Source organism: Gopherus evgoodei, chromosome 10 (genome assembly GCF_007399415.2).
Source record: "Gopherus evgoodei ecotype Sinaloan lineage chromosome 10, rGopEvg1_v1.p, whole genome shotgun sequence".
Classification (NCBI taxonomy): domain Eukaryota; kingdom Metazoa; phylum Chordata; order Testudines; family Testudinidae; genus Gopherus; species Gopherus evgoodei.
This window is the reverse complement of record NC_044331.1, coordinates 19,033,912-19,061,089: the sequence shown is the minus strand read 5'-3', so window position 1 is coordinate 19,061,089 and position 27,178 is coordinate 19,033,912. Positions and strand designations below refer to the sequence as shown.

Here is a 27,178-nt window from a genome sequence, read left to right as displayed (position 1 = left end):
CATATTGTACCAATACCTACACTATCTGGAGGCTGAAAACGGCAGAGAAAAAATCTGCTGGCTGGGTAAGTGGAGTGCACTGGCTTATCTGATCAAAGAACAGCCCCTGTATTATTAATAATAATGATTAGAAATTATGTAGATTGCAGTAGCCCTTGTGACTTATGTGTCCAAATAAATCAACTGAAATATGTGATACCCTCTAGCTTGCAGACAAGCTACAGAGCAAGCATTAATTGCAGAAGTTCTTGAATGCCTTACAAATTATTCACCCATTTCCTCTCTTGTATAAGCCTGGAGTGACTGGCATAGTTTGTTTAAAAAGGACAGTGCAGTTATTACAGCCTCAGAAATATCTTTTTTGTGTTTCACTGGCCACACAGGCCCAGCAAGGAAAATTCTCCACTTTATTTTGTGTTTCTTCCTCTCATTTTTTCTCATTCCTGCTGTTCATCCACTAAGTGATGAATTATGAACTAACTACCAGTGTGGCTAGGCTCATTCTGCATAGAATCCTGGCACCTCCTCTGTTATTTTTGAAGTCAGAGAGGAAATATTTCCGCATGAATGGTGTAGCCTTAGTTGCAGCCATCCTCGGTATTTTGATAAGATTGTCTGTATTAATTTTCAAATTAGAACCAAATTTTGCTCTCAATTATCTTGGGTAACTCTGGAATAACACCCCACCCCCACCCCCAGGGTTATCCTGGTGCAAAACTAGCACTCATGGTGCATGCCCATATTTTAGAAGGCCACAACATAATGTTTGCTGAAGTTCACCAGTGTGCAGCAGGGCTCTGTGCTACCTAAGTCCTACTTAACCTTTTAAAAAAGGAGCTGTAAGTGGGAGTTAAGCCTTGTGCTTACCCTCTGCACAGAGCTGCATTTCAGCTGCAGTGTCTCTGTTTCATGTTATGCATGCTTTAAGTTACTCAGTTTGGAGGAAAATGTTATTTTGTTTATGAGGTAAATGTATCCATTTGAAAGTAGACAAGTTCTTTACTTGCTCTTCTCACTTGATCCCTTCACTGTTTTGTGTCCGGCACTTTCCTAGTGTCCCCGTAAGTTTCTCTATAATTTATGCTTCCCTTTTAAATTATGAAGGCTGAGACAATCTTCAGAATTTGAACGGATGCAGTGCTGTTTGGGTCTACAGAGCGGTAGATAGGGACACTAGCTTTAAGAGGGGTGTGGGTTTCCTCCTTTTACATCAAAGGGGTATTAACGCTAAATGCTAATGATGACAATTTAAATATCAACATTGTTGACTCTTTTGCTGCTGATTTTGGCAGAAACATTTAGCAGCTCTGGAACTGGGGGCAAAGTACTATCAGCCTTTCCATCTTTCTGACCCCAGCCCAGTATTATCTTTCATCCCAAAATTTCCATTTCTAGTAGCAGCATCCTCTTAACACTGTGCTGAGACATTCAGGTTGAGAGAAAATAGTGCTGAATTGTGACTACATCATTGTACTATCCCATCCATCAAATGAACCTGCCCACCTGCCTTAATTTATAAGAGCTGATAACTTCACAACAGTGGTGTATGACTGCCACTGAAGAGCATAACCTAAACATTGTCACATGTGAGCAACTGTACTTACCTAACTAGTCCCATTATTTCCAGAATCAGGTTCTAGACTTGCCACACACTTCTACACAGCTCTATATTTACTCTTCTGTCTACAAGACAATGCCTTTTGAATTAGTGATTTTTATTAGTAAAGTACCAGTTTCTCCATGCAATTATATTTATCACATATCCTGGGTAAAGTGTATTGATCCTCTCCATTACTGACTTCACAATTGCTATTGATTTTACGTGGAAAGCAGTCAGGCCCCGCTCCTCAATGTTATCTAGATGCGTAACTACCATTGAAATCAATGAGGGAGACAAGGTGAGTCAAGTAGCCATCTTTTACTGGACCGTCTTCTGTTGGTGGAAGAGACAAGCTTTCAGGTTTAGGATTATTCTTTAGGATTAGCTGAAAAACCTGTCTATTCCACCACTGGGATATTACCGTGGCCCCTCTAGTATCTCATATCCTGGGCCACATGCTACAACTAGGGTGACTAGACAGCAATGTGAAAAATCAGGACGGGGGTTGGGGGTAATAGGAGCCTCTATAAGAAAAAGACCCAAAAATCGGGACTGTCCCTATAAAATCAGGACATCTGGTCACCCCAGCTACAACAACATTAAAAGCAGAGGGAATTAGGTACTAAATATGTTTGAGATCTGGGTCTCAAATACTAAAGTGAGGGGCAAACAGATTAGATATTTTCTACTGAAAGGCCTACTACTTGTGTCACAGGGAAAGCTGGTAGAATATTAGAGAGGAGGACAGTGAGATGACCATTCAAGAAGAAACTGAAGCAGTGGATGAGCCCAGAACCAGAGATAGCTGTGTTTCAACTATGGGCAAACTAATGCTAAGATATTGTGATTGTGGAAGTGACTATGTTTTTCATGATTCTTGACTGAACATAATTTCTCAATGTTACATTGACATAATTCTCTGTGGCATACTAGTTCACAATGCACAGCATGAAAATCTCTCTGTTTCCTAAACTGAATATAATTTTGCTCAGTCACTGCCACAGTGACTGTACCATGGAACTGCAGGTGCTTGCATTATTCGTAGAGTGGCCAGATGTCCTGTTTTTAAAGGGACAGTCCCGTATTTAAGCCCTCCTGCAGGTGTCCCAACTTTTTCTTAAAGATGGGCAAATTGTCCCATATTTTCTGTCGTCCCCCCCAAACAGTATTGGCAGGTCCTGCTGCTGGCTGGATCCCTGCTCGTGAGCTGCTCGCCTACCGATGGTGAGTGGGGGAGTCCAGTGGTGGACAAAGAGGGTGGATGTGCAAGGCTGGTGGCAGGGCAAAGCTGCAGCATGCAGGACTGCTGTATGCTGGCTCTCAGCCAGCAAGGCCCTGCTCCCGTCCCGTTTCTGGCCAGCACTGGCTGTGTCCATGCTGTGAGCTGCGGTGGCTGGTGAGTGCAGGGAGGCACCAGGCAGTGGCCAGTTACTTATTGCCTCTACTGTCCACCCATCAGTTCTTTACGTGTTCCCCCTCTCGCTGTCCTCTCCCTGCTTTGCCCCTTCACCTGCCCTGTTCCTCCTCTAGATCCCCACCGTCCCCGGCATGGCACATCCTACTCCCAGCGCTGTGCGGAGAACCAGCCCCTGGTCAGAGCTCTCAGCTCACCAACAGCCTAGCTGGCAGGCTCCTTCCTTTCTCCACTGCCTCTGACTGGGCCCGTGCCCTGGGAAAGCCCAAGACCCTCTGGCCCATGGTGCTGGCCTGCATGTGTCAAAGTCCCATACAGTGCTGGTACGGGGAAGCCTCTCCGCCCCTCAGCTAAACTCCGGGAGCGATTTCCAGCCTGTTCACACCCCAAACCTGCAAGCTCCACAGCAGCCCCCTTGGCAAGGGGCTTATTACCCTCTTCACCTGTTACCCCCACCCTGGGGTCCTGCCCCCAAGGAGCACGGGGCTGCTCCATCCCCTAGGCACCATCCCCTGCTGAGCCACCTCTCTGGCCATGTTTGCTGAAGCCCCCGCAGTCAGGTTCCCTGGGCGCTGGTGCAAAATGCATGCTTAGGGCTTAACACCTTCCTGTCCCTGCTATAGCCAGGGGACAGGAGGTGGCTGGGTTGTGTCAGTAGCTAGCAGTAGCCTGGAGGGTTATCTGCCTTTCCACACTGTGTGGGCAGGAAGGGACAAACTGCTTCCAGCCACAGGGAAGGGAGAGAGTAGAGATGAGCTCTTTAAAGACATGGATCAGCCATCTCTTCCACACACACACATCCCACCCTCACCCCCTGCCCTGCAGCTGGAGCAGCTCCTGTCTCTTCCCTCCTGCATAGTGCTGAAAGGGTTGCTGCGGGCCACATTCTAGTGTGAACCCTGACAGAAATCTGGGCAGGGACATGTGACCCCCACACACATGTTGCCCTGGGGAGACGCAGTGCCAGGTACCAGGAGAGGCGGGTCCGTCCCATGGGCCCAGCCAGGCATGGAGAACAGAGAGTGCTAGGCAGGGAGGTTTGGGTTGATTGGTGTGTGTGTGTGTGTGTGTGTGTGTGTGTGTGTGTGTGTGTGGGTGTGTGTGTGTGTGTGTGTGTGTGTGTGTGTGTGTGTGTGTGTGTGTGTGTGTGTGTGACCGACCTCTCCTCTTGTGAACCCTAAGCCTTACAGATAAGAAGGTAAATAAAAGAATCCAACTACACAGTATTCTTTTTGACAGGGCTGTCAATCGGATATTAATTTGAATGTTTCTACTGCATAGTTCTGATGGCCATTGAACACACTTGAATATGAGTAACTTTACCCACTGTCCTGTATTTAACATAGGGAAGGTGGTCACCCTAATTACTCACATCAACTGCATTTGTGATTCTGGTTTAAATCAGGGATGTTAACTACATTTAAGAGGGAGAGATGTGTGCATGACAGTGTGTTGTTTTTTTTCAAGTGGGACCCCCTCCTTTAAAGGCACAGGCTGACTACGCCTCCCAGGAGCGTCTGTTTTCAATGGCTCCACTTCCTGGGGCAACTCTTTGGCTCCGCCCCAGGCCAAGGAACCAATCAAAAGCAGAGGCTCTGGTGACGTATATCCTCCCGTATATCCCCCCCCCCCCGGCTGCCCTTTAAGAAATGTCACTTTCTGTTTCGCTGCGGGTGATACCCGGTAGCAGGGGGCGGAACGTTGGGCCCAGCTGGGGGGCAGCGAGAGGAGCCCGCGGGCGGTGGGTCGGCAGCCGGGCCGGGCTCTGAGCCGCCTGCCCCGGGCTCTGAGCCGCCTGCCCCGGCTGGGCCATGGAGGCCGATCCGCAGCCCGACAGCCTGGAGGGCTGGGTGGCCGTCCGGGAGAACGCGTTCGCCGAGCCCGAGCCGCACAAACTGCGCTTCCCTCCTCGTGGGCTGGAACGAGATCGAGAGCAAGTTCGCGGTGACCTGCCACAACCGCAACCCTGCAGGAGCAGCAGCGCGGGGCGGCCGGCCCGGCAGCCGGGGAAGGGGGCGAGTTGAGGGCCGGCACCCGAGCAGCAGCAGAGCTGGGCCGGCCTGTTCTCGGCGCAGGCCCTGCTGGGCGTGCACCGGCAGCTGGCGGCGCTGAGCGAGGGGCTGGAGCCCTGCTTCCCCCAGCTGCCCCCAGTGCTGCCCGGCCAGAGCAGCGGCAGCCTGTGGACGCTGCTCTTCCCCAGCGGGCCGGTGCTGGAGGAGGCCGAGCTGGAGGCGCTGTCCGCGGGCTGGAGCGCTACCTGGGCTGGGCGCTGGAGCTGTGCGGCCGCAGGGTGGTGCTGGACTCGCTCTTCGCCCAGGACCAGCAACAGGAGGCCGAGTACTTCGAGAACCTGCACGAGTTCCGCAGGAAGGCCCTGAAGGGGCACCTGGTCCGGGCCAAGGAGGCCCTGCGGAGGGTACAGGCGCCTGGGTTGGGTGGTTCGGGGGTGGGGGCGATGGGACCCAGGTACCCTGAGGGGCTGGTGCTGAGACCCCATAGGGCAGGTGCCCAAGGAGGTTGTGGGGATGGCCCTCCATGCCAGTGATGTGGCCTTGGGGTGGTGGCACTTGTGTTGAGTGCCCCTCCCAGCTCCGAAGGTGCCAGCTTTAACCATTAGTACCCAGCCACAATCCTGCCGGTGAAGCCTGAATACATGGGAAACCCAGACTCCTCCACAGGCCTTAGTGAGGCCTCTAGCCCAAAAGTGGTGGTTTGGTAGGGTTAGTACAAGCCACTTCTACTTTGGGTTGAATGGACCTTTATGGCCGTTCTTATGTTCACTTCCATTTGGATTTCAGGCTAAAAACTGACCCAATAGCCAAAACTGCCATTTTGGGTAGGGAACGTGAAATTCGATGGCTTTTGCATGGTCCCCATGAAATGGAGCCATGTGCCCTGAAAGGGATTGAGTGACTTCAGCAATGCTTGGCAGGGTTAGCCTGATTTTGAACATAATTTTTGCACATCTTGAGACCAATATCCTAATGCATTACAGGGCTCTGAGCTCTACTTCTTTTACATAGCACTTTTTCATCTCCCAAACCCTTTTCAAGTTGATATGCAAACTTGAAAACTTGATATACAGATGGGTCACTTACCTCGTTTCACTGGTGGTTTCACTGGAGACTAAAATACAGTAGCTGTCTCCATGAGGCAAGGATCAGGAATACCACTGCTGGAACCTGTTCATGTACCCTTTTGGGCTCCTAGTAGAATGTTATATTTCTGCATGAATGGGTGATGTCACTATAAGAACATCTGCTAAAGGAGATTCATGTATTTTGATTAGTTAATGGGGCAGTGAAAGAACACATAGTTCACAGTTCTTTTGGGTGCCTCAGCTGGATCCCAACCCATTAAATTTGGACATAGTGTAAATTTACTTCCTATCCCATAGCTTTATTGGTTCAACCACACTCCCCTGAAGATGCCATTTTCCTAGGTTGTGCTTCATCAGTCAATTTATACATTGTTTTAGTAGATCTTTAAATTATGGTGACTTCATAATTGAATCGGTAATGCATCTTCTTCCATCCTGTCATCTAGTCTGCTGCTAGAACCAAGTTTTGGAGTTTGTGTAAATATGTGGATGTGACACGTGGAATACTGCACCAGTGTTAAGTTTTGTGTTTACATGAGTAAACACTTGTATATCCAAAAATAGCTAGCATCTGAGCCTCAGGTATTATGAATAAGTCAGTCATTCCAAAGGCCATGTCTATAAGAATATGGAATGAAAGTGAGCTTCAAGTGTCCTATAAAGTATTGTGCAAGATACTCCAAAGTTTTTTATATATTTTTTAAACATGCCTCAACTACGAATATCCCACTACCTCTGCCCATAGAATAATGTCTACCAACAATAAGAGCACAAATAATGTGAACTAATCTCTGCATAATCTTAAAACTACGTCCCCACCAAAAAGTCTGGTGAACATCTAATGTATGTATGATAGCGAGCATGGTACATGCACACAACTGAAGATTTACAGTTCGTATCTAAGTGGCCTTGTGCCTGTACCAAATATCTGATTATGGATGCCTAAGTGTGAGATTTTGGCCTAGTTGGTGTATAAACTAATGGTGATACCAGTTCTTATTTCTTATATGTATTAAAAGCACCTTCTGAAAAACTGCCAACTATGATTCATGAAGAACAATTAAGATAAAAAGATACTTATTTACTTCAAGGGCAGTATTATTGAAAGTCTGTTTCTTAGTATGTTAGGGTCACAGCTATATTTTCAGCTGTGTTAAGAAATCACTTTTAAAAAAAAAAATGGTTCCTAGTAACCTAGGTGCAGATGGGCTGTAACTCTTAAAATAGCCTTTAAAAACAATTGTCAAGACTAATTATTATGCTGCATCCACACAACCATATTTGCCGTAACTAAATTCCACTTCCTACAGCAATAAGATGGGGGGGGGGGGTTAGGACACTTACTATACTTTTTTAGGTTGTTAAACTGTCAGCGGTTTGGCCTCGTGTTTCACACAACCTGATGCATCGTTGTTAATCTATGCAGTGATCAAATTTTTCCAGAATGACACACAATGTTTATGCATACTCCTCACACAAGATGCTATTTACATTTTAATAAGTAAAAAGGACTGTAACTGGATCACCAAACTCACCTATCCGCCTCCTGACCCAACTAAAGCACAGCTGAGTCTTTCCGTTAAGTGGAGTGAACACTGTATAAATCTGTGTTCCTGATCCATGCAACAGCCTTGGACTTTGGCAGGCCTTTAGCATGCTTTGGGAACATGATTAAACCATGGCTCAGTTCCACGTATACTGCAATCTGGGACAATAATTTAGCTATGTCAGGGGATGCCTTAAACAGCATTATTGTCTCTAGTGGCCTCGCAAATTAATGCAGCTGTGAGGTGGGTTGTTTATACATATTTTAGAGGTAAGGACATTGAGGTTCTATTGTTCTCCCCCAGGTAACAAGGGACACCTAGAGCAAAGCCATCAATAAAACTGTCTTCTCCTGACTTGTCTTAAATACAAGATCATCCTTCTGGTGTTATAACTAAGTCCTTCCATTAATGGTGGTAGTGCCAGTGTAGATGGAAACTAGAGGCAAGAGTAAATATATCCTGCTTCTATCTACTGCACCAATCAGAAGTGTAATACCTTCCTTTTCAAGCGTACAATGGGCCCAACAAAGACACATGGAAATATATAGAAACGTCATCTATTTGGTTCCAAAGTGGAGTTCCTGCAATTATAGCAATGCCAGCTGAACCGTTAGAGCTAACAGTTAGCCAGACTTCTATTAAAGAAAATTAGGTCTTCTAACTGGAGGTTTTACAAAACTTGAGGAGTTAAATGTTCTCATGAGTAGTCTTTAATATTCACTGATTATTTCCTCCCAATTATAAATGTTCACCAGCAGTGACATGAAACTCCATCGCCCCCACAATGTATGTGAGAATCAGAAATGAAGCTAACCACTGTCCATTCATTCCAACTTCATTGTTCATTGGCTTGGACAGTGGAAAAAACATTAAATTACTGCAAGTCACTTGTGGGGGACCATCTTAGTTACAACAGCCTCGTGGGGCAGCCCTATGACCCCCAGCGCTGCCTGGAATCTCAGCAGTACTGTGTGGCGTTGCCCCTACATGCCCCTTCTGTGTCAGCACCTGTGAGGCATGCGTTGGGGCAATTCTCTCCTATCTGAAACTGAGATTTTAGGGCCCTTTGAAGTTTTCTCCACCCCTTTTACCCAGATAAAGTAGCCAGAACAGGTGAGGATTTTCACTTCTTTCCATGGCAACATGGTCAGGTCCACATTTCCCATTTATTTTTCCTCCCTGCATAGAAGACTTCATTTCCCTGTCACATTCCTCAGCATCTCCTCTTTTTTTCCTCCTTTCCACACTTTGAGGCTTGGTATCACAACCAGCATCCTTCTAGGCTGGGCTGTTGTCAGTTTCTCTCTTGTAACACACAAAACTGTTAAAAACTTTGGTGGTCTTTTGCCCAAACATCCTGAAATAAGAAAAATAAATGGTGGTTACATTGTGTCATGCAATGTCATGGTTTTGTGACGGGTGACTAATATGCACTGATCTATTGGCATTCTATTACATTTGCAACTTTGAAAAAAACATTTATATTGCAGTAGCACCTACAGGCCTTAAATGAGACTGGCTGCACATTACAGACATGTAGGAAGAGGAAGTCCCTCCCTAAAAGAATTAAAAATCAAAATACAGTTAATTGGTATAGTTAAGATTAAGTTAAAGGTTCATACATGCCATTCTGATACTGCATCTTTAGGAATATAATTATAAATATGCTCCGGAAGTTATCAAGAATAAACCCTGTGTCTGAATTTCTTTTTTAAATGAAAGTTTGTATCTTTGTGTCTGGAGTCAGCTCTCCGGGTACAAAATCCCTTTTCCTTAGTAGGCTTTTAGTAGTCTTGGTGGTGGGGAGGGGAAAAATGCGAGAATGAGATTTTAAGGAATACCTTCTTTGTCCTTAGTGTCCATGGTGTCTCATCTACTTACTGTGCAAGCCATCCGTATTTATAATAGGGAATGACAAAATCACTGTGACCATTTAGAATTTTTACAATAAAAAGTAAATGCCCTAGGTACCATTGTATAAGTCATTCTACTAATGTAATGTTCAGCAATTAGTACCATTACGAGTTTATTGTTGGTGATATTTCCTACTGGGTGGTAATTGCTGAATGCCTTGAGTAATCTCTTGTAAGTGGAAATCTTGACTATTTCATTTAATGATAAACGACAGGTTCTTTCCACTCACATATGTCAGGGGTGGACAATACACACACACAAATGCAGGCTCTGAGATATAACAATGGTGCTCTTTCTGTCCATTCTCCTGAGAAATGTGCACGTAGTGCGGCTAATGCTAACTTACAAACCTTTTATCCATTAGGTTCTACAGAAGCATAAAATACTGACACAATGATGGCTTTAATGAAGGTTTATGAAGAAGAAGATGAAGCTTTTCAGGAATTAGTTACCATGGCAACACAATTCTACCAATATTTACTGCAGCCATTTAGAGATATGCGAGAATTGGCAACATTATACAGACTGGAAATCCTGGTAGGTTTCCTTTGAAAGATCAAACTCCCTGGCATGTGACATACTCCATCTGCCCCTAGTGCAGTTTTAGACTCTGGACTTACTTAAATATGTCAAGATTTATATTTACTGGCTTTATTCCCCAAGTTCATCACTTGTGAGTAACATAATAAAACTGAAGCATTCAAACTTAAAGCTGACTTGTCAATAGCCTGTATAAGATCCATGTGGTAAAGGCTTGAATAGCATCTCATCCACGGGCTTACGCTTAATGCTCTGTTTAGTTTAGTTTTTTCCACTGTGGGTGTGATGGTGTATTTTTTTTTCTTTTTAATCAAAAAAACCTTCAGCTCTGTGGCATTTTCCTGTATTCTGAGTTTTACAGGGGACCTCAGCGACAAAAGAACAGCAGTTGTATTAACTTTCAAAAGGACTTGTGCTCTTTATTCACTTTTGAAAATTACAACTAATGTCAGTATTTTGTGATTTTGTATCTGATGTACTCTGCAATTGTACTATACTTTGAAGGAAAGCAGCTTTGATTTTTCATTTTAATAAACTGTTAAGTGTTAAAATAATGTCTTAGGTGAAACTAACAGAAGTAAAGTGGTGCTGAGTTAGGGCTACAACATTATGATTAATTCACCATATTGGGCCTGCAAATTGAAAGTCTAAGATCAGTGCACAAGGTGTTACAGTTTCCAATGTGCTGCTTTATTTATGGTGAGAGAAGTGAAGACTGCAGTTAACGGACCAAACTCTGAAAAAAAATTTTTCTGTTTATGTTAAAATCTTATATGGAATATTAGATTAGATTTCAATTGTTTTTTTAAAGTATTTTCTGGTTCTACACTCACACTTTTCCCCTGCTAATTTTTGTGGATTTTACAAATGCACTTTTCTGCTTCTTAAATCTTTCTGTGTACCCTATTGCAGTGTGAAAGATCCTCACAAACAGATAAGAGTGTAAATTGCTGTCAAATGCGTGAAGTAAATGTGAAAAAAAATAGAGACTTTCAGTGTAACTGAAATAGAACAGAATATACTTGAACTGCTCTTGGTCACATAAACATTTTCAGACAAGTAATTTTTTTTTTTAAGGTGAAGGTTAACATTACTTTAAGAAATAAATTAATCCAATGTTTTTCTAACTAGCAATGCTCAAGCTATTGTTATAGAACAAAGGTGGCTCTTTGACAATGAGAACAGAAATAAGGTAGCTTCGATTAATGAGTAATGACTCACTGCACTACAGTAGCCGTAGAGGTCAAGACAGCCGTCATGGCCTGCCTTGGCATAATTTCCACCGTATTGTACAGGCTGAGTTACAACACTCGTGATTGACGTTTGGTTGAAGAATAACATGGCTCTTTGTAGAAATCCTTACAGATTGGCAGGCTGGGCCCTAAAAGAATAGAAGCCTTGCAAAAAGAAGCTGAAGACTGGACTGAGCAAGCTGAAGAAGCAGTGTGCTCCATTCAGGACATCACTGTGAACTACTTCAAAGAAACTGTAACGGCACTGGCAGGTAATGAGGGAGAACTTACTGAAGAGTTGACTTCAAGGCACATATGCCCTAGTGTGGCTGCGCTGTGCTCAGTACAAGACAGGAGATAGGAAGAGAACACTCCTGAACCACTTTGCAGCCCCTCCCACCTGCAAATCCTGGGGCCAGCATGAGCCATTCTCCAGCATAAGTAATAAAAGTGTCTGCATGATAACTTGCACAAATTTGACTACATTGGTTTAAACCTAACCATTGGTTAAAGCTGTACAAGTTTGTTTGTAGACAGGGCCTGATATTTATGGCTGACAAGCTTCTCAGCCATCTCTGACAATTATTTACTCTTAATTTTTTTTTTGGTGCGGCCTATTAAGGATTTCATCCTGCTAATTAAATCAGATTTTTTTTTAATGCTGTATTTAATCATGTGCATGGTGGAGCTTGTGACCAAAATCTTAGACCGTAAGAGCATAAGAACGGCTGTACCGGGTCAGACCGAAGGTCCATCTAGCCCGGTATCTGTCTACCGACAGTGGCCAATGCCAGGTGCCCCAGAGGGAGTGAACCTAGCAGGCAATGATCAAGTGATCTCTCTCCTGCCATCCATCTCCATCCTCTGACAAACAGAGGCTAGGGACACCATTCCTTACCCATCCTGGCTAATAGCCATTTATGGACTTAACCACCATGAATTTATCCAGTTCTCTTTTAAACGCTGTTATAGTCCTAGCCATCACAACCTCCTCAGGTAAGGAGTTCCACAAGTTGACTGTGTGTTGCGTGAAGAACTTCCTTTTATTTGTTTTAAACCTGCTGCCTATTAATTTCATTTGGTGACCCCTACTTTTTGTATTATGGGAATAAGCAAATAACTTCTCCTTATCCATTTTCTCCACATCATTCATGATTTTATATACCTCTATCATATCCCCCCTTAGTCTCCTCTTTTTCAAGCTGAAGAGTCCTAGCCTTTTTAATCTTTCCTCGTATGGGACCCTCTCCAAACCCCTAATCATTTTAGTTACCCTTTTCTGAACCTTTTCTAGTGCCAGTAGACCTTTATTTATTATACAATGATTTCAGCTTTTCTAGTCCTATAAATTCAAAACAGCACAGTCGATACGTAAGTAATTCCCTCAAAATATTTAATACCATGCAGAGTTTATGTGCTCCACTTTCAGTAGGACCTGAAGAAAGTTATTACTGCCACAGTATTTATGATGCTTTGTTGCAACCCTTTAATCTGGCAGCAATGCACAAACAGATGGAACAAGATCGGAAGAGATTTGGCCATGCCACCTGGGCATCTGCTTCTCCAAGACTAGAAAACCTGAAGTATATGTTAGCAAAAGAGACTCTTCAGCACATGAGAGCAAGAGAACTGTGTCTGAATCACAAGAGAACTGACATCCGGAAAAATGTAAGTCCCTAGCAAAGAGTGACTTGAATTCTTTTCTGTTACTCCAATGTAAGGACCTCATCCAAAGCCCATTGTAGTCAGTGGGAGATGTTCAGGGTCAAAAGGCCCATTTCCGCAGAGTGGTGAAGTGCTATGCTGAATGGTAGAACTGTCTAAAAAAATTGTGATGAAAAATTTATTTGTTTAAAAAAAAGAAACCAACCAGGGTTGCCTCAAACAATTTTGTGGGGGAAACCTCCCCCTTCCCCAACTTATTTGATGAATTTTTAGGTTTTTTTGTTTGCTTTTTTTAAAATTTGAAACAAAAAAGGCTCACCTGCTCCTTTTGATATTTTTAAAACTTCTTTTTTGCAATTGTGGAGAAATGCACACTTTCTCCCTTTTTTAAATTACTACTCCCCCACCAAGTGTGCATGGGATAAGGGAAGAGGAGTGCTTAGAAAAAAGTTACAAATTAAAGTGTGGTTTTTACCTTTTTTAAAAGAATTTTTCACTTTTCAATGTTAACACTGAGAAGTGAGGTATTTTCAGAGAGGAATAATTTACAGTAATTTGGGATATATTAATAGCACTGCATCAGAAATGGGAAATTTTGTGCCTTGAATAATATAAAAATTCAAAATGATACTGTCTCTAACTACTACTACAATTCTCTGATTTTTATTTTATTTTCCAAGTGTAATATACTACACTGTCTCCAGTTGTTTTTAAGACCAGTGCATTTGAGTTTTATAAAAGGTCCTTTATAATAGATTTCTGCATAGTGTTGTTAGCAGGGGGCGGGGAATTATGACCGGCAAAATATTCTATTAATTAAAAAAAATATTTATGATGCAGAGTCATGCATACCGGGTGGTATTTTTATTGGACAGTACTTTTCATCAGTAAAATCCACAAGAGACCACTGGAAATAATTAACTACTATTGTATTATCTCTGATCAGTGTGTGGAGCACTAATTCATAGCACTTGTTTGTCCATTTTAGTTGTATTTCATTTTGAAATAACACAGACTTTGGGTTTCAGTCCTTGATCTTGATTCTGTCTTGTAAAATCAAATGCTGCACATGCATGTCCAAACAAGCAATGCAACGCAAGCCCTTGTGACTGGAAATCATGTGCAAACCTTTAAAAGTCAAAGCTTTGTTTTTTAAGGACCTGATCGAAAGACTCATCTTGACTTTGATATGTTTTGCAGGAGGCCCTAAAAGATTTTTTTTTTCTTTAAATGAACGGTTAACAGGAACTCCTGGTTAATGAGGTTCTACCTAACCCCTTTCAGTTTCTGCTTCAGAAAACCAACCATGTCTGTCTAAAGCATTTGTTGTGTCCATCACTCTGGCAGCTAAGCACATGTCATTGTGGTCAGAATTTTCGCATGTGACTGTGCCCAGTCATGTCCCCTAGGTCTACACACACAGCAGCTGTGTTTAGTAGGCACTGGAGTTAAAGAAGGAACTTGTGATGTCATCATTTCTCTAGCTCTCCAGTTGCCATAGAGAGTTGTCCTGGGAAGACACGATTTTAATTACTAATGGAGATAAAACAAGATGGAGGAAAAAACTGTTTAGGTGGGTGGGATTTTTTAATGTATGTAATAAGATTCCAGGATTGTCACTGGGTCCCTCTGAAACCTAAAATGTATGTTGAGTCAGTGTGAAGCAATGGAAACAGCTACAAGCATGGCTGAGAGCTCTTTTAGTTCAGAATATACCAGATTTAATCACCACTGGGATTTGTGGTTTGTTACTGTCCAATTTTTAAGTTCTCAGCCATTTTCAACTTTCTTTTACACACGATTTGATCAATTCTACCCATGAAACAGCACAGGCTTTCAGCTATTAGTTTATTTATATATTGCACACCGTTCTTTCAGGTGGTCTTCATTCATTCATAAATAAGTGCCAAAAAAAGGTCCCAGAGCTATGTCTCATGTCTCCCTTTTGCTGACCACCTTTAGAAACAACCATCTGTTCTCAGTCGAAATGACTAAGTAGTCAGTCTGTTGTTTTTACTCCTGCTGTTTCCATCTGTGTCGTATAAAGCTAACCTTGGAGTATGTCTGTGTGTGTATTCTCTTCCTGATGCTTTGTTTTTTTTCCCTCTTGTTCGGAAACGTGCAGATGGAAAACCTTGATGAACAAGAGGAGAATATAGCTCTAGTAGAGAAGCTGGAAATAGAGTATTATGAAACCCAACTGGAACTGTATAATGTACAATTTGAGATACTTAAACATGAAGAAATGCTGCTTATTACACAGCTGGACACTTTAAGGAGACAGATAAAAGGTAAGAAAGAAACTCATCATTTAAAGAAAAGCAGAAAGCCAAACGTTCTAACACAGAGGTACACACATCCTATAAAAAAGATCACCCTTACTCCGCTCTTGATGCCAAGGGAGCATTACTGGATTTTCTTGGTGCTGAAGCAACTTTTGATTTGTTGCCTTACTAAGCAAATTTGGTAACACTTTTTGATAAATAGCCATTAAGGACCATATTGACAACTTACCTTCTTAACTGCCTTTCTGATATGTGCGTGCATCTCTTTTGCACGTATAAAACAAGTAACTGTATGTGCATGTGTGTCTCTGGTCCTACAGTTACCAGATTTGTGCATACACACTGATGTGCTTGTGACACAGTTAAAGAGACCCATTAACAATTGGGTCCTAATATTGAAAGTGTCCAACTGCAGCAGAATTACGGTAAAGCTGCAAAACGCACAATATTAAAACCAAACAGAAGTGATGATAATCTGATGCTCCTGAAGTACTGATGCATTCTTGTTGTTTTTCTAAACTACTGTATATGTTTGACACACAATGTTAGACATTTCTCATGTTCATACCAATCCATGTTAAGTAGTCTCCATTATTTGTAAGTACAGCGTCCAGTGAAACAATGTTGTTCATTGTTATTTAATAGTAGAATTAACTGCTTAGTGTTTGTCTCATGACACTTGTTAGTTTGCCACAAGACTCCAATTGGTGAACGAAAAGTTGTACACGTTATCCCAAAAAAGAAGACATTTAAAATAGAAAACTAAGTGATAGTAAGAGTGGGAGCATAAGCTTGATCCTGCAAACATGAGTAACTTTACTCACAGGAGTCAAGTGATGTATGTGCATAAGTGTTTGCAGGATCAAGCTGAATATATGCAAGAGTAATCACTTTGTTTAAAATTGTTCTGTCTAGCAAATTACTTATTGGCTTCAATGGCTTTTTAAGGTGTCACTAGCTCTCAAAGTATTTAAACATTTAAGGAACTCTGGAGTTCTCTCTCCTTTTTTTAAAATGCCGACTGCCTTTCTAGAGAAACAGGATGAAGTTGTTTACTATGATACCTGTGAAAATCCTGAGGAGCTCCAGGTCATTGAGCAGACAGTGGGACAACATTGTGCTTGCTCATCAGAAATCACTACGCTGAGGCTGAAGACTCAGCGGCTGGAGGCTAAACGTGGGACTATCTGTGCGAGACGAGCCTACCTCAGGAACAAAAAAGTAAATGTGCTCCTGAAGCTGTGCAGTTACTTTAGCTCATGTCACAAATCCTGCTTGCTGAGGAATAAATGGAAAACAATGAGGGAAGCATTGGGAGGGGTATACAGGACAGTATGTGACTAGGTACTGGTCCTTGTCAGGAGGAGGGGGTTTGAGACAGCTTCATGCTCCACTCATCCTGGGTCAGCTCGGGGGTAGTCTCCCATGATACGTTAGAGTTGCTCTAACTTACACTGGCTTCTGATGACCCCAAGGGATTGATCGACGCCTGGGGTTAGTAGAGTGCAGTGAAGTCCCGGCCAGATCCCTTGCCAGCAGATGGACGGAGTATGGGCTAAGAGCAGTAATGTTGGCTCTGTGCCACCAGAGGATCCACCTACATGGGGGAGAATCCTCCCTTGGCTGGCTATGCCAGGTTTAGGGCTGCTTGTTCCCTAGCAGTATTGCAGAAAGCTCCTGAAGGGCAGCAGAGAATCTGGCCCAGACTGTAGAAGGCTGCAGGTATAAACAACAGATGCAGTGCCATGGTTCCTTCTTTACCTTTGAGGGCGATGGTCATTTGGAACGGCATTGCTGCTGCAAATCTGTCCAGCCTTTTCATTTCGGTGGGTTACTTGTTCACTCACTGTTTTGTATTTGTGTTAGTTGCAGTGAGAGCAGCACAGTGGAAAGACAATGAGATCGCAGTTGGCCCTGGCAGCCCACAAAGCTTGCTGGGATGCATTTGGTTTGTTTACGCCCATGTAACTACACCAAACTAAATTCAGAAAACAGAGTTTGGCCTATCTGTCCAGCTTCCTACCCCCCTCTAGACTGAGCTTTCCTAGAAGAGCTAGAAGAATCTCATTGGAGATACATCTGGAGAACAGTCAGTCATTCTGTCTCTTGTGACCACTTCCTTGGCAGAGAACGTATTTTGCTTCTGTTTTCATTCACTTTAATTGCTCTCTTTCTGTTGTTTAACATTGAAGCCAAACCCCAGCTGATTTGTGAATGCCTAACCGACCGCATGGATAAAATCCTCCATGTGTACAGTGACAAATAAATGACTGAATGGTGACTCGGGCAGAAAATAATGAACCTGTGTCTTCTCTGATCTGTTCCTGTTGAAGAGTATTGTACTGTTAAATGTTCCCCATGCTATATGTGCAAGATTCATCTGTAATTTTATATTTAAAGACATATCGGGAGGGGGAGCATCAAGTGGAAGGGAATAGAGGGAGTTTCCATGTAACTTATAGTGCCCACTTTCTTTCCTGTGTCTCCTCCCTCACATCTCCACCATCCTTCTGGCTGAGGCCAGGTGGATACAGTTTCTTCAGTGTTTATCAGTGCTGTTTTTGAATGGATTGCAGGGGAGAGAAGCAATGTCAGATGCCCCCTCCCATGAAAGGCTGAACATGCTTCCTCTGTAGCATTCCTAAGCCCAGTCTGCCAGCCTAGAGTAGTAAAAGACTGAGACCCTGATCCGAAGTCCACTGAAGTCACTGCAAAGATTCCTACAGACTTCCATTTTTAGGACCTGATGCATTGTCTCTTGAACTTGGGACTCCTACATGGCAGGACAAGGCAAGGCCCAATGTAATAGACATTTCAACTACTTTAATAGCACAGATTTCACAGACGCACTTTTTAAGTGAACTAACTACGGTTTGCATGCATTATGCCGTTCCCTCAGGATCAGTGCGAAGAGAGCCACCGGTTTCAGCTACAACAGGCACAGGAAAACACAAAACGCTTCCATCAGCATCACAGCATCCAGCTAGTGAGTACAAAAAAGGAACATTTCTTGCACAGACCGTGTAGCTGCACGTTTGCATGCACCCCCGTTGACTTGCTTGTCTTTAAATGCAGAAAAGAGACAAGATGAAAGAGGAAGAGAAGAAGAAAAAAGCTTGGATAAGCCAGGAACGCCAGAAAACCCTGGAGAGGCTAAAAACATTCAAAGAGGCAAGTACTGGAAATAACGTACTCACGTTTTAAAAAGAGACGTATGACTATGAAGACGCCATGTAAGTAACAGGATTAATGTGAGTGGCGAGGGGAGGGAAAGTGTCCTTCCACTTAAATATTGTTTAGTCACTAGTCCTTTACAACATTCTTTAAATATCATTGAGACGCTTTTGGAACACTACTGTGGACTCTAGTAGTTTACCTCAGAAAGGGTCAGAATAGTATTGCAGTGGCTTTTGCTTACTATGAACAGAATTTAAGGCAACAGCTTTTCCTTTCCTCCTCCCACCCCCCTAAGAAAACCTCCACAATCACTTATCTGCGTCTTTGCTTAAGGAATAGCCTAATAATTGCCTTCGGATGCTTGGCATATGGGGAGGGTTAAGCTGCCCTCAGAAGGCATGTGTCATTCCCACACATACCAGTGGGCACTTGGCAGACAGAGTGGAGACCTGATCCATAGCGAAAACAGTAAAGTTGATACCGTTGTAGAAAATTCAGGTGTTAAGCAAAGAAGAAAAGTGGCACTTACACATCTCAATATTTGGCTTTCATGTTCTGCTGTGCACATATGGGTATGCACTGGGCATGCAAAAGTGGACATGCGAGTTTGAAAATCTGGACCAAAAGATCTTGCATATCTTGTGATAGTAACCACAGTTGGCCTGGGACATGTCTGAAGCTATAAATGTTTGCTGTTACCTATACCCCTATTCTGTTCAATGACTAGCACAGTAAACTGTTTTAAGACTGAGTTGTATTTTCAGAACTTCTAAACCCCTGGCTTTCAATGTTTAAATGGACAATCTGAGAGAAGAACATGTCTATAGGATAGCAGTGGATGGTCTTTAGCTTTTCTGACCATTGAATTCTGAGCTAAATCATTAAGAATTAATCCATCATGATCCATCCTAAGTGAGGTGAAGAGTAGAACGTGTGTGTGTGTGTGTATATATATATATATATATATATATATATATGTACACACACATATTCTTGCAATTAAGAGTGAATTATTTCTACTTAAGAAAGCTAATCAGTAGCGTTTTCCTTTTCTGTAAGAATCTGAAATCTCATCTTCTCACCTTCCAGATGGGAACCATGTCACATTGTTACCCTTTTCAGTAGTTTTCCTCTGGTTACATAAAACCTAGCAAAGAGAAGATAGTCTTACCCATTTTGCAAATCAAATTGTTTAATTAGAAAACATGGAGCCTATTCCTTTCTGCCACTTGTGGGAGGCTAGGCTGGAAATCAGGCTCTGTGTCTAATTTAAGTCCCACTCCTTTTAAAACTGTAAGCACATCTGCTTATTTTTACAGGAAAGACAAAACCTCTTGTTTGTGACACCCACGTTAGTTTCCATAGCAAGGACTTTTGCTATCGAAGTGGTTATTTTAGTCCACTTGTATAAGTTAGCACCAGGTTGAGACAGAAGAACCAGAGAACCTGTGACAAGCACTAGTGTTGTAAAACAGTGGCTCTCAACCTTACCAGAGTACTGTACCCCTTTCAGGAGTCTGATTTGTCTCGCGTACCCCCAAGATACACGTCACTTAAAAACTACTTGCTCTCACAATCAGACATAAAGATACAAAGGTGTCATAGCACACTAGTACTGAAAAATGGCTGACTGTCTCATGTTTACCATACAATTATAAAATAAATCAATTGGAATATAAATACTGAACTTACATTTCAGTGTATAGAGCAGTATAAACAAGTCATTGTCTGGATGAAATTTTAGTTTGTACTGACTTCACTAGTCCTTTTTATGTAGTCTGTTGTAAAACTAGGCAAATATCTAGATGAGTTGAGTACTTCCTGGAAGACCTCTATGTACCCCCAGAGGTATGTGTACCTCTGGTTGAGAACCACAGTTGTAAAGGGACACAACATCATTAAGTCAAGAGGGCAGACCCACCCTGACTGTGGTCTCATCTCCCAAGGCTTCCCATCTCAATTGCAACAGTGTTTATTCCCTAATCACCTCCCTGCTTTATCCCAAAGTGTGACAAATCAAAAAAACAAGATGTTTCTCTTGCATGGCTTGTGTGTCTGATATTGGCTCCTGTGTGCAGTCTTTTCCTTGGCATATATTGTTTTTACCAATACGATGGGGATGTTAACTCCTGGCTTCTCATTTTTTTTGCAGAAGTGTCCAGCTGAGTTTGTGTTAAAAACATCTTGGTCGCAGCCTCGCAGCCCCAAGCAACCGCAAGGTATTTCCCGTCAGACTCCAGCGCTGTCCCCTCAGCGTGTGTCAATAACTAGTCCATCCCCAAAGCAGCTGAAAAGCACTCGGCCAGCACAAGCCAGAGGTTTAAAAACAGCATGTGGGAATACCCCTTCAGACATCGCTGTCCAGATTTTTGTTCCTGCTGGTGACCCAAAGCAACAGAAGCACAATGAGGGGTTGATTATGCCACCACTTCCTCCTCCTCCTCCTCCTCCACCACCACTGCCAGTCTGCCAGCCTCTACCCTTAAAGACATCAGTGACAACCAAAGATCAGCTGCTTCGTCTCAACAGCGAAGGCTCTACGGAAAGTGCTGCAACACGGAGACTAGATGACTCATCCAAAAGATCTGTAAATAATTATACAGGTAAATACACTAATGCTGACTGATATTTTCCTCCTCCTTTGAGATTCTGACCTCTCACCTACCCTCTTGAAGTAACAAGTATTGTCGCAGGAAGCAGAGGTTCTCCACAGCTACTCTCTCTGCTGTGGGCTAGGAAAGTCTTCCATAATTCTGCTCCCAGAGACAAGGGCCATTAGCACTGACCTCTCAATGAACCAGCTGTAAATTTATGCTTTTCTCCTGCACTTGTCCACACAGGCCAAGATTTTCAGCAGTGACTAGTGATTTTGAGGCACCTCAAAGGGACTTGACTTTCAGAGGATGGGTGATCAGCGCTTTCTGGAAATCACTGTCAAAAGTTGGGCCCCCAAGATCACTGGTTACTTGAAAATGATGTTGGCTTTAGTCTCTGCTAGAATGACAGTTCCGCTCTTGCTTCTCCTGCCAGGGCATAACTATTAACAGCTTTTAAAAATTAATGTAAACAATTCTTATTGGCAGTTCTGCAGTTCAGATATAATGATCCAAATTCTGCACCTGCACCTGCTTTTCTTGTGAATCCAACTCCCATTGACTTCTGGGGAGTGGTTCTGGATGTACAGTGGCACTTTTAGCATCGTACATTGGGCAGAACCCTTTTCTCCCGAACAAACTGTTGACATAATCTTAGGAGAAGGATGTGTGACACACTCAGGCAGACTGCAGCATTGGGTAACTTTGTACTCCCAGTAATCCTGCACCTTAATGTTGACTGTTTATGCAATGTGAATGTTTACTGTATTCTGATATTACCCAAACTCTGAACTTATGGGGTTCCATGTTTGTGTGACCAGATGAGATTTGCTTGGCTTCCAAGTAAGTGTTTACTGTAAGTGGTTCTGTACATACTCTGCCCAGGGTCTGAAAGTCAAGTTGTTTGTTTTTCTAGATCGTTCATTGGTCACAGGCCAAGTTCTGCTCTGTGTGACACCATTGTCCCCCTTGATGGGGTTGCACAGGTGTAGCCAAAGGTTGACTTTTGCCATTGGAACTTAACTAACAGTTCTTACATATGTATGAGAACAGAACTCAGCAAACCTCCCATAACTGTGTTGGCCACTTCTTGCGGATAGGCTTACTTTTGTAACTAAAATAAGTAGATATGATATTCTGAGTACTCCCAGGAAACAGATGTAAGTAGGAAGACAGCAATCCTACAATGACGCTTTATAGAGCAGCACTACATTTTGAGTGAAGCAATTCCGTAAATGTGGTGCCCACCTTTCCTTTTTCAAAATATTCACAATACATCTATCCAACCATTGTAATCGCTCAGTTCGCCCCTGGCAGGACTGCCTGTTCAGTGTCTTCAGTTCTTCGAAGGTGCTGTGAAAAGTAGTCTTATCGCAGGTCCATAGACCAGTAGGGTAAGACTTCAATAGCTAAAGTCATGAGATAAATGCTTCCCATGGATGCATGCATGTGGTTGGCATCAAGAACTGCATGCAAGAGCAGAATTTTTATCTTTTTCTATAAGAACTGCTTTGCTAAAATTCATTCACAATAACAATAATATGCTACTATTTTTGCATGAACAAAGTCTTGGGTTTTCCAGCTTTAACCACTCAGAACTATACACTTCCAAAAATTAAAATTCAGAAAAGCTGAAGCTTTGAAGTTTAATCTTGCATTTCTTTAAAGAAAAAAGCCAGCATTTTAATTGCTGTAATAGTATCTGAATGAACAACATCAGGGCATTCTGATATGGTCACACTAAAATATCCTGTAGCAACTTGTTTATGAAGCTCCACTTAGCTATTCAAAACCTTTGCATGTAAAATATGCTTGCATGGATGCTTAATATGGAAGGCTTTCATATTCAGATTTTGGAAGAGTACAGTATTCTGATAGATTTGTATGCAGCACGTATGATATTTGGACTCGCGCAAATTAGCTCTCAATATTATCGTACTTCCCTCTTAAAATGCTAACAGTTAAATGAGCACCTGTCTTAACATTATCAGTCTAAAAGGCCTTTGTAATCAGGCAGTGTGTCTTCATCTGCAGACTTAGTTTAAATGTGACTTAGAAAGGTGTATACTAAGTGAAATTAGTTTTTGCTGAGTCCTTATCAGGCATCTGCAGTTCAGTGTCCCAGAGGACTGCACAGAGTTCAGTACTGTATTACATTGTGTGTGTGAAGTATTAGTCACACAGCCTTCATTATAGTGCAAATGAAGAAGTACTCCCGACGGTGAGCAGCTCAGCAGAGGGCTTGGGCCTATTGATGTGCGGAGACTGACTCTCTTGAGTGCTAGACAAGGTGACCTCCTCCTTGCTGATTGAGTCTGAGGTCATCAACAAAGAGTCCAACAAAAGAAGAGAAACATGAGCTGATGCCAGAGTACTGAGAAAACAGAAGAGAAGCATGTAGCCAGAAACTTGCACAGTGTGATTCTAAAGTTCAGAAACTAACAATCAGCATTTAAACCATTTTTTTCACTCAGCTCTGAGTTATTTTCAAAATTAACACACAAAAGATCCCCCTTAGAACCTGATCCAACTCCTACTGAGGTCAACGGCGATACTCCCACGGCCTTCACAAGTGCAGGAGGATCTAGCCCTTGTGCTGTAACCTTCATCTTTTCTTTTTATCTTCCTTGAGGAAAACCACAATTGACAGTCACAGCAGGCATCTAACCAAACAGCGGGAAAGCTAGATTGGTTCTAATACAGAATGCGTGCTATCTTTCTTGTGTTCAGCAATATTATTTTTAAAACATGTAAAACGTGTCCTCTTTTGTAATTTTATAATATATAGAGATATACCTATCTCCTAGAACTGGAAGGGACCTTGAAAGGTCATCGGGTCCAGTCCCCTGCCTTCACTAGCAGGACCAAGTACTGATTTTTGCCTCAGATCCCTAAGTGTCCCCCTCAAACATTGAGCTCACAACCCTGAGTTAACAGGCCAATGCTCAAACCACTGAGCTATATAATTACTTCTCAGGCACAGCACGGGAGCTTGTGTACTGATGAAGGGGGCTGGATTTTGAACTCAAGAGTTTTAAGCTGCCCAATTCCAAACATTGCGAGTGACATGGTTGAAGCCCATGACAATCTATGCCAGAACTTATAGTAGTTTTCCCTTGAATCTCTGCTAGAGAGAAAAGAAAATAATGTAAACACTCGTACAGGGTTTCATATCCTACACTCTAGCTATTTTTCCCCTTCTGAGAATAATAATTTGATTTGCTTTGTCATAGGATCCATGGATGAAGTTTTGGCTTCTTTAAGACGTGGTGAAGTTCTTCTTCGTAAAGTGGAACAGCCCAGTTTGTCACCTTCAAATGACTCTATAAAAGACAGCATCCTCTCTGCTATACGGCAAGGAGTTAAGCTAAGGAAAGTGAATCAAGATCCCAAGAAAGATATCAGTAAAGGATCCAACAGTGAACTGGAGAGAAGCATAAAGGCAGCCATCCAGAGAATTAAAAAAGTGTCTGCTGACTCTGAAGAGGATGAAAATAGCGATCACAATAATGGAGAATGGGACAGTTAACCGATTTAGAGCAAGAGATGTATTGACTGGAATGTTGTCTCTTCATCAGTTTGCACACTTCAGAAGCTGAGTTCTGTCTTTGGAGAAATGAATGCGTACGCGTGCACAGGAGAACTAATCCCGTGATAATTCAAAAGCTCCTGCATATTATTTTAAACAGTCCTGTTGATTGTTTGCAGAGGTTAAGTGTTTTTTGTTGATACAGACAAAGCATAGATTTAAAATATATTATCACGGCTTAACAAGAGATTCCAATTTACTCAGGCAGACTGAGAGTTCTGCAGAGTAGCTACAGGGAGCTTAATCAAGGAACTCAATCTCCAAATTACTTTGTGGTGCTGACTACTGCATAGTCAATAAGAAAGTTACCACAACCTTTTTTTTAATTAAAAAAAATTAACAGAAAATCTACTTCAGACTCAAAAAAAAAAAAAAAAATTCCTGGCATTGAAAAGGCAAAAACAAATCCAGAGAGATCATTTTAAAGCAATTTGAAATTCTTCACATTATCTCCAGAGCCTGTTTTCCTTGAACTATATATTGTCCATAATACAGATTACTCTCAACATTTGTGAATAAGGGCTTTGCTACTGATTAGTAAATAGCAATTTACCATGACATTGTAAGGCCTGCACCAGAGAAGAGCTCCATACTCATGATTAAGGCTGAGAGTCTATCATGGAAGTCACGGATTCCGTGACTTTCTGGGATCTCTGTGACTTCTGCAGCAGCATGTGCAGATGGCCTTTGGGCCATTTAAGCAACTCCGGTGACCCCCGGGCCAGCCACACTGGCTGCCAATGGGAGCTGCAGAGCAGGTGCTCGGGGCAGGGACAGCACACGGAGCCCCCCTGGTCGTGCCTCCGCCTAGGGGCTGCAGGGACGTACCAGCTGCTTCCGGGACCGGAGCGGAGCCGGATAGGGAGTCTGCCAGCCTCGCCCCATCAGCACCCAAGTTTTAGTCGGGTATATAGTACAAGTCATGGACAGGTCACGGGCTGTGAATTTTTGTTTACTGCCAGTGACGTGTCCCTGACTTTTACTAAAAATACCTGTGACTAAAATGTATCCTCATGGTTGTAAAGAGGAATGATGGATATTGAAATACTGTATTAAATTACTGAACGTTTGTTTCAGTGATGAGCTAAGAAAATAATGTGCTTTCAAACTTACATGACTGTTTTTTTTTAACATTCAAGATGTTTTGAAGCATGTTTTTAATACTCTAGCAGTCATAGTGAATTGTTGGCATAGGAGAGGATGCCAAAATATTTTATATACTGCATTTTCTGGGATCCAGAAGTGTAATACAGTGCTGTTGCACTTCTGTGTAGGGAAAATGAGACTTTTTATATCTGTGCTTATAATTTTATAGTAGTTTATACAGCCTTATAACAAATGGCAAGTATTTACATTATGCCTGGAACCCAACTATATTAAAAAAAAAATACGACTAAACTATATTTATAGACCTTATTTTATCTTGGGTTGATGGTGATATGTACAAATGAATCAAGTTTTGTTCTTGTGGCTTATATTGGCTCTTGATTAAAAACAAAACCTTGCACTACAGATGGGATGTCGTTTATTCTCATTTTTAAAACTATCAATAGTTTGGTGTAAGTTATTGATTCCTTATTTCCTTCAATGCAAAACTTTAAGCTTGGCGCCTCAAAAATCTTGACAAGTGCCTTTTTTGTAGTGAGTGGCAACCTTACACTGATTGTGCTCTGCCACAATAAGGGCAGCTAAATGCCCTTGCTTTCTCCAAGATTTTTGTATTGTAATTTGGCAGCAAATGTGGAAGGATAGTAGAGCCTTAACTCCTTGTTCTTCTGCCGTAGAGATTGGTGATGTAGCTCTGAACAAGAGCCACTGGACACCACATTAATGGAAGCTGTTGACGATTCAGCAAGGCAAAACAAATGCAAGTGGGATGAGGAGTAGGGGAGTGGGAGCTTCAACAAGAATGTTGAGGGGGGAGAAGGCTAAAGCAGTTTGATGTTTCACAGCTCTCTTGCTTTTTTCAAAAAGTTCTTAGTCTAGGTGGTTTTTGAAAAACAACTTATAAAATTCTTTCCCTTTTTTAAGTAAAGTTAGAAGCATTTGAATTATATCCCATTATGCCCTAGAAGGTTCTAAATCTGGGTTCCCTATCTTCTTTTATAGAAAATTTGTTAAGGTCTGAAGTTTTGGTACCTTTATGCAGCCAGTCTCTGGAGCCTTGTTGTGACTGTGGGTGGGTATGCTTTCATCAGGGCTGAGGCATCATGCGACTGCAGGAGAGGCTGGCTTTGTGAAATCTAGGCCTGTATATACTATGCAGCAAACTACAGCAGCTTGGGGCAGGGGGAGGGAAAACATGTCTGCAGATAAGTTGATTTTTTAAAAAATTATGTGGGGAGGGATAGCTCAGTGGTTTGAGCATTGATTGGCCTGCTAAACCTGGGGTTTTTAGTTCACCGCTTGAGGGGGCCATTTAGGGATCTGGGGCAAAAATCTCTCTAGGAATTGGTCTTGCTTTAAGCAGCAGGTTGGACTAGATGATCTCCATGTCTCTTTCCAGCCCTGAGATTCTAAG

General features: G+C 42.5%; 1 protein-coding gene across 1 annotated transcript; it reads left to right on the top strand.

Annotated features, from left to right (window-relative positions):
• The first annotated feature begins 9,940 nt into the window (after positions 1-9,940).
• WHAMM (WASP homolog associated with actin, golgi membranes and microtubules) lies at positions 9,941-26,169 on the top strand. The gene is made up of 9 exons (XM_030577247.1): positions 9,941-10,112; positions 11,469-11,619; positions 12,846-13,015; positions 15,138-15,303; positions 16,331-16,518; positions 18,197-18,283; positions 18,373-18,468; positions 20,627-21,077; positions 24,302-26,169. Exons 1-9 carry the CDS (start codon positions 9,969-9,971, stop codon positions 24,595-24,597), a joined length of 1,749 nt encoding a protein of 582 aa, XP_030433107.1. The 5' UTR covers positions 9,941-9,968; the 3' UTR covers positions 24,598-26,169.
• The last annotated feature ends 1,009 nt before the right edge of the window (positions 26,170-27,178 follow it).

Coding starts and splice junctions, on each gene's coding strand:
- WHAMM (XM_030577247.1), top strand. CDS start 9,969: ATGATGGCTTTAATGAAGGTTTATGAAGAAGAAGATGAAGCTTTTCAG. Junction 13,016..15,137: donor GAACTGACATCCGGAAAAAT/GTAAGTCCCTAG, acceptor GGAAACGTGCAG/ATGGAAAACCTTGATGAACA. Junction 15,304..16,330: donor TTTAAGGAGACAGATAAAAG/GTAAGAAAGAAA, acceptor CTGCCTTTCTAG/AGAAACAGGATGAAGTTGTT.